The sequence below is a fragment of the Notothenia coriiceps genome, unplaced genomic scaffold, assembly GCF_000735185.1.
Source record: "Notothenia coriiceps isolate Sejong01 unplaced genomic scaffold, NC01 NC01_scaffold00024292, whole genome shotgun sequence".
NCBI lineage: Eukaryota > Metazoa > Chordata > Actinopteri > Perciformes > Nototheniidae > Notothenia > Notothenia coriiceps.
The window spans coordinates 20065-27985 of record NW_011356993.1 but is presented as its reverse complement, the minus strand read 5'-3'; the positions used below and the strand labels follow the sequence as shown (position 1 = coordinate 27985).

The window sequence follows — 7921 nt, the reverse complement described above, 5'->3', positions numbered from 1 at the left end:
TATGTTGTACTTTGGATTGCTAAAGCTTTTAGTCTACTAACCCATCATCCAAGGGTAGTTTTCACTATAAGTAAAAAATAATTTTTGGACGGACACATTTTTTTGCTAATATATGTTCAATCTGAATTTTCTTTAAAATAAAAAACATCTATATTGATTCTGACTTTTCTACATCCAACTCAAAGGTTTATCATTACTTTGAGAAAAAAGATTAATAATTTTCCCCTTTTAGAAGTTATGGTCATTTGTTCTGGGAATGTCATTTTCGAGCCTGAGACCTGAAAAATAGGCTTGGAGCTTAACAGGCTAGTATGCAAATGCTCAGGTTCATATTTGTATTTTGTGCCTGTTTACATGATTTAATATAATTTAATCTAAATTAATCAAAAATTATTTATGTTTCTCATACTGCCTGTGCTGTAGCACCTCTTTTCACCCTCTGCCTGAAACCAGAGTCCAGTCTTCTCTGATTGGTTAGCTGGCCAGATCTGTTGTGATTCAACACTATAAGAAGTCCCGCCCCTTAGCCTATCACGTACAATGTGTTGGAGAGCTGGCCAATAGAAACATGAGTGTCACGTATTGATGTCTCTATGTTAGGGTTGTAAACAAGGAACTACAATCGAGGTGTTTCAGGCAGTGGTTAGGAAAGAAACTCCCTCTGGAGGGAACTTTTGGAGCCTTTGCAGACCATTTACATGTTCAAAAATATAACACAGTACAGGAAAGGGAACACCCCAAAAAGCATAATAGGGCCACTTTAAGGCTTGTCTTGTAATCACATTTATATTCAAAAGCACCCACACCAACCATTTTCCATTTAAACAGATTGCAGATCTTTAATTATAGACACATTTACAGATGGTCTTCTTTGTCAGATCGACGACCTGAGGATGAAGGTTCAGGATCTGAAGGGGAAGTTTAAGAAGCCGGCCCTGAAGAGGGTGCGGATGTCGGCCGATGACATGCTGGCCGCTCTGCTTGGCTCCAAACACAAAGTGTCCATGGACCTGAGAGCCAACCTGAAGCAGGTCAAGAAGGAGGTGAAAGAGGAGGTGGGTGCTTCAGATTTTGTATTAAACACTAAAGGAACACTCAGAGGATTACATTTTCATAGTACAGTAGTTCTTAGGTTCCATCTCTAAAATCAAACTCTGGCGTGGATATACAACACCAAACAAACAAAGAAAAAAATACATTAAAAGGGTTTTGAATCATTTATTCCAAGGGATTTGAATCTCTATTTCTCTTACTTTGCAGGAGAAGCAAACAGGAGATTGGAGGAAGAACATCGAAGACAAGGCCGGGATGGGCGGCAGGAAGAAAATGTTCGAAGGAGAGGTTTAAACCCTAGTGTGTTGTTTTTCTGTCTACAAGGGTTTTTCATTTCTGTATATTATGTTGTGACAATGTGTATAAAATATAGAATAAATAAATAATGTAATGCTTTGTGTTTCATGGCAATAATTTGATATATAATGAAAGAAAAATAGGTTGCTCCAGAACAAATATTGTAAGTGCTAAAATCAAGATTAACGCATTTCATTACTAGGCTACATCTGGCAACATTGACTCAATGAAAGTCAGGCAATTACTGTTAGTGTACACAAATAATAGAGTTTTTGGTTTTATACTGATTTTAAAAAGGCTATAAAAGCTTATTATTACTATTAGTTTGCTTAATAGAAAAGAGAAAAAAATATTTTTTTGCAAACCTCAACATGCGTCCATAAGTCCTGCTCTAATTAGTATTGACGTGTTTTGGACATGGAATTAAAAGCTATACGTTTTTAAACTTAGACAATATCTGTAAAATACACTGAAAATGTGTCTGATTGTGCAAGGATAGATTGCCCCATAGTAGTCATCCCCCATAGTCAGTGGTGCACACAACTTTCTCAGTGAGGTACTCAGATGAGTACCTGGAGTCAGTGTTTGGTACTCCAACTTCCGGCTCCCCTCAAAGTTCCCATGAAGCCCTCTGTATCGCGAATGTCAACGGGGGGGGGTAATGAAGCCCTCAGTATCNTAGTGGTAGAGTGCAGAGCTTCGTGACCACAGAGCGTGTGAACGTTGTGATCAGCTGTTTTAGCGCAGTGCTGCTGTACAGGCCGACGTTAACAGCAGCCCTGTCTTTGCACACGGAGACCGTCGTCCGGTGATCTAACCGCCTTATGGAAAAGCTTCACATATACATCGGTACGCAAATGCGCTTTGTGACACAAGTGACGGTACGCATTTCAGATTGTTGCCGCGCATGCGTACCTGCGTACCACTTATGTGCACCCCTGCCCATAGTAGTCATTCCAATACAATTTACCACATTTTGTAATTACGCCCTTGAAATTTAAACAGTTATGTTGTCCTCCACCTTATTGGAGCTACATGAAACATTGATACTATATTTTATTGCAAAAAATAAAACGGTAACATAACATAAAACACATAAAGTAAGCAATAGATAACAATTCACATATTTTAACTAAACTTTTTTAGTGTGGAAATGTTGTCCTTTTCAATAAAGTTTTAGGGAAGAAGGTTTTTTTCAGTCACGTGATGTGACGTCACGAGTAGGTCCTGTGATACGCTGGTGGAAGTAAAGGGAACCAAACCATCAGCTACAACAGCAGGCTGAGTTTATTAACAATAAAAGACCAGTATCTGTAAATTACCGTGTAAAGGACCGAGACAAGGCGCTTCAGGTCGCACTGCTGGCCGTTGAAACCCCCACAAAGAAACAAAGATGACGGCGGCGGTGTTTTTCGGCTGCACCTTTATTGCCTTCGGCCCGGCCATCGCTCTGTTCCTGTTTACCATCGCCCGGGATCCTCTGAGGGTCATTTTCCTCATAGCTGGGTGAGAGTTAATCTATATTATTTGAGGCTAAGGTGAAAGTTACCTTATCTTGAGAAAGCAGCGTAGAACTGCCGTGTTTAACGCTGATACCCCAGTATTTACCAGTGTAAGTTAGCTTGCTAGCTGACAGACCGCCTCTTTAGCTAGCTGCTGCTAATAGCTTCCATTTCGGGACTCTGTCTTGATAGTTTCTTTCTTATTACACAAACTTAAAGAACATACTCTCCAGACAAATGTGCAATGGGAAGATACATATTTAGATTTAGAGTCCATTTCCTCTTCTCTTTTTGTATGTTTAGCATTACTTTTAACAATTTTATTTTGAATCAAGCTAGCAGCTATCCACGACATTACTTGTTGTAATTACAATCAGTGCAGGATGATGAGTACACGGGCCACACAGTTATGGCATTCTGCAAGTTGTGACAAGTTAAATTGCTTACACATTTTCTTATTCTTTTGAAGACCTGCGGTCAAAAAGGGGAACATTGACTTACTGCTCCATGGTTTAAACTTTGATTATATAATTGAGCCAATCACAGCCCTCTTTATTTTTCAAAATGAGACCCGTTAAAATGATATCTTACATTTTTACAATTAACAATGAAAAACAAGTTTTCTTGACGTTGACACCAAAATGTGTAAAAGTTAGTAAGTAAAATGTATTTATCAAATCAGACTTAAATGAAAACTCAGAATTCCCTTATTCGACATTTTAATATTGTGATATGTATCAAGTTAGTGTTTTATTTTTGTCTGGTTTTAAAGGATTACAGCGATGGCCCCAACATGTATGATGTTGGGGCCATCACATACTGTAGTGATATTTGGTTTGTCCTATACAGCCCATTCACAGTTTGATTTTAGATTTTCAGGAAAAGACAACGTAAACTTACCTGAAATGTTTAAATCATTTATTATAGACGAAATGTCTTTTGGATTTGCAGGGGGATTTTCCACAATTTTCAGCCATTATAAAATTAACCGATTTAATTCATTATTTCTACAAATTATTGGTAATGTAAATACATTTTAGCTGCAGCCCAACATGAAAGTATCACATTTTCACATCACTACAGTTGTTCTGCTTTCACAGGTTTTAGATGTGATTAACTCAGTGCTGAATGCAGTATTAACGTAGTAAAGGACATTTTGGCCTGTTTTTTATACCTGACCCTCAGTCCAGGTCTTGTGCCATAAATGGACAGCCTGTTGAAATATGAACACCCTGTTGGAATAGCTTACTTTTAACCCATTTTTTAGACTGTAAAGCCGTTTGTGACTACTAAGAATTGATGGTACGCCAATAAGGATATTAGTTATATAACTGAAATCATACTAAAGATTACTTTTAGGAATCCCCTCGGGTGTCACACTGGCCTTTTTCTGAGCCTCTTTTCAAATAACTTATTGTGTATCTGTTTATTTCTCATCAGAGCGTTTTTCTGGCTGGTGTCCCTTCTGCTGGCCTCTCTGGTCTGGTTCATCTCGGTTCAGATCAGTAATAAGGAGAGCGTGGCGCAGCAGAAAGGGCTCCTCATCTTCGGAGTGGTGCTGTCCGTCCTGCTGCAGGAAACCTTCCGCTTCGCCTACTACAAGCTGCTGAAGTAAGTCGCTGCTTCAACACTGTCTGGTGCTTTTACAGACGCCTCATCCTCAACACAGTCTCTGTTCTCACACTCAATCTGAGGAAATTCGGTTGGAATCATCTGATCCTGAGCTTTTTAACACCATCAGAGTTCTTACACATTCTTTGTAGTGGAGTTATATTTTGTGGCATGAATTCACATTTATTGAATTGTAATATAATCAGTCAGCAGGGGATTTGAACTGCTTGTGTTGAGATGCCTATAAAGTCTTGACATGACTTAGTAGAAATCTGATGTAAAATAAAGACTTTTAAAGAAGTTTGACATTACTGATGGAGGGAGGGCAGTGTACACATAATCCTGAGGACAGTAACTAGTAGATCAGCTATATACTAGTTTCACTGCTTTTGCGATTTTATACAAGAAATTGTTGTAGTAATTTCTACTTCAATATCTACCTCATTTTCCATGAACAGTACATTTAAAATATATTTAAATGTGATCACAATGACCTTTTTGAATTTAATTTCATCACACAGATTTAGATGTAGCATGGAATTAGAACAAAGCAAATGTTAATAACAACATCAGCAGCCACTAGAGGGCACTACAGTGTAATACTCTTTGAACTATTCTGCATTGAAATGAATGCCAGTGCTTCCTTTACCCACTCCAGGGCCCTATAATAGGCTCTGACCCAGTCTATGCTTTTATGAACAGAACTAACACAGAGAAAGTGATTCTGAAACAAGTACCGTACTTTTCGGACTATAAGGCGCACCTGAATATAAGCCGCAGCAGCTAAATTGAATGATGTGTCCATATATAAGCCGCATTGGACTATAAGCCGCAGGTGTTTTAATGTTTAATTACCATATGTAAAGGTTCGTGCACAGAGGGGATTGTCGGGAAAGAGATGGCTGTTTAAGGAAGCTCCCATTTATTAACATTTCAACAAGTTGCATATTTGCATAACGTATTCAAGTGTTACCATTTAGTGCAATAGTAGCTACAGAACATGTGCTGTGCTGTGTAAACTGTACTGTATCACATAGCGTTTCAGACACACAAACTTTTCAACTTTTCAACTTAAACGGTGCGCTCCCAGCACACGTACCGGCAGTGATCTACAGCAGTAGTTTTCAACCAGTGTTACGGGGACCACCAGTTGTCCTTGAGGGAGTACTAGGGGTTCCCCAGCAAAATTAGTTAATAGCGTCACAATCATTTAACCACTTAGCTTTGGCTATTTTTGAAGCTCTAGCAAGCTCAACAAGCGCATAGCGCGGCACTATGAGCTTCAAGATCTGCTATTTTTGAAAAACCTTGAAAAAGTTTTCACATCTTTGAATATTTATATTTTTTAATGCGAAAATTAACTAATATCTTTGCTTCTGGGGGTCCCTGGCACAAAATATTTTCAATTGGGGGTCCGCGGCCAAATGTGTATCAATTTAGGGGTCCTTGGCATGAAAAAGGTTGAAAACCACTGATCTACATTATAGCCTACAGTAGTACCATAACAAAAACAAAGCTTACAGCGCTTGACGAGGCAATATCAATGGCTAAATTAAATGTGTTTTTTAAAAGCATGAAAGCCTATATTCGGCGCGGAAAAAAAGGTAAAAAGCTCGGACGCCGAATATATGATGCCACGCCGATAATAGCGCCTCAAAGAAGTCGATTGCCGGTGATCCCCTGAGGATTTAGATTACCTAAACGTGTCCAATGTCAGGTGATTGAAAGTAGATACCAGATACCGCAGGCAGGGTTTGGTGTGGGAAATTCCGGCCGAAGGTCGTCACGTTTCGACCGGTCCTGCCTTTTCTCACTGCTGTCCATTCGCGCTTTTTCATTTTCACCTTGGCTCTTCACCATGCTTCTCTGTCTTGTGTTTTTCTCGTTCTGTCAAACACGTTTCCTTCAAAAGTACGTGTTTGGGATGTAATACCTTTTGGTTTGCCATCTTTACGTATACTACGTCGAAAAATTTCAATTTCCGTCAGTTAGACCGTCATTTTCTTCCTTTATCTCGACCGACGTGCATGGGAACCGGAGTTACTCAGTTACCACTCTGCAACCTCTGCGGTCGCCCTTCTTGACAGAGTTACGTTTTTCCAGTTTTTTCGAAAGTCTCCAGTATTTTCGTCTACCGGGCTTGAACTTCTGAAAGAACTTCTAAACCCACTTGTGTGTCTCTCGTCTGCCCGGCTCCACAAAGGTGGCCACGTCTAAGCTGACTTCCGGTTTGTCAGCTGTGGCTTTACTTGTAACTTTTAAAATCTCCACCTGGTAGGACCACAAAGTCTAAATACTCTGCTTTCCCTGACAGGAGTCCCGGCCGCCTGCTGACACACAGTCGTTGAGGGAGGGCTGATGGTCCTTTTTATTGTTTGAAGCCGCTTAAGTGTGTTTCTTTCTATCTCCTTATAAGGTAGCCTGGCCTGGTCTAGTATTTATACCTACTTCACGGAAACTGCAAACTTGGACGGGAGAGTGATCCCTGACAATTGTTCTTTCCACTTAGCAGGTAGTGCAACTCTTGGTGACCGGTGCTCTCTTGCTTAAAGTGAACACAAGAACCGACGTGTCGTAGACCTAATTTCGAAGGCGGTTACCACTAAAAATTCGCCTAATGTTACGGTTTTTCTTTTCTAGGGCTTGCCGTAGAGGAAATTTCAGTTGTTCTTTCCCACCTACTACCTTTCGCATTACTTCCTCACCGACTTACTCACGATGCAGTTCGCGGGACCTCCTAAGAAAAGCGGTTTTTTTTCGAAACGAGCAAAACCTGTCGTACTCCCGGGTATATTGTCTAAGACACTTTCGTCGGTAGTTCTCGTGTTGAGTTAAGGTCGACACTAAGGACCCCCGTGTTGCTTCGTAGACGTCGGTGAGCTGTAGTCACAGTTAGCACGCAAGTTTCACCGTGATGCGCAAGTCACCCTCCGCACCTACTGATCGCCGCTATTTAGTAAGTGGTTTTGACCAGCGTACGCTTTTCGTTGAAAGCGAGTTCAAACGCTCACCTAGGACTGTCGCACCTCCTCACACAGTTTTGTAGGTGCTAGTGGTTGCCCAAGGCTTTCCGACCTGACGACGCACTACTTCTCCTCCTGCGGCGGTGTCGACTCCGGGAGTCTCCGACAAGCTAAGGCTGTCACTGCTTCTCCTCAAACAACCAAAACTCTCGCTGTTGCTTCCTCTCTCCTCTCACCGACTGCTTCGGTGGGACTCGGACAAGCAAAGGCTGTGACTTCTACTCCTGAAATCACCAAAATCATGCGTCCTTCTTCTGCTTATACTCCTAATTACTGAACTGAAAAGACCAATGTCGGCACATGACGTGGAATCGGATTTCTACTTCTGCTCCTAATTACTGAAAAGACCATCCGACTAATGGCATATAAAATTCGTCGGCACAATGACGTTGAAATCCGAATGCGCGAATGACAGCACAAATGTCCGTGAAATAA

General features: G+C 40.7%; 2 protein-coding genes across 2 annotated transcripts in view; both read left to right on the top strand.

Annotated features, from left to right (window-relative positions):
* Positions 1 to 861: 861 nt before the first annotated feature.
* LOC104954952 (troponin I, fast skeletal muscle-like) lies at positions 862 to 1347 on the top strand (the record flags this gene model as incomplete). The annotated part of the gene is made up of 2 exons (XM_010782164.1): positions 862 to 1055; positions 1261 to 1347. Coding segments are annotated over 2 exons (281 nt in total), but the record flags the coding sequence as incomplete, so codon positions are not given.
* A 1211-nt stretch (positions 1348 to 2558) lies between these two features.
* The window catches only part of aph1b (APH1B gamma secretase subunit), an 8053-nt gene continuing 2690 nt past the window's right edge, over positions 2559 to 7921 (top strand). The window contains exons 1-3 of the mRNA XM_010782163.1: positions 2559 to 2856; positions 4293 to 4463; positions 7502 to 7673. Coding sequence (XP_010780465.1) covers positions 2744 to 2856; positions 4293 to 4463; positions 7502 to 7673 — 456 coding nt within the window. The 5' untranslated portion in view covers positions 2559 to 2743. The remainder of the gene's footprint in view (positions 2857 to 4292; positions 4464 to 7501; positions 7674 to 7921) is intronic.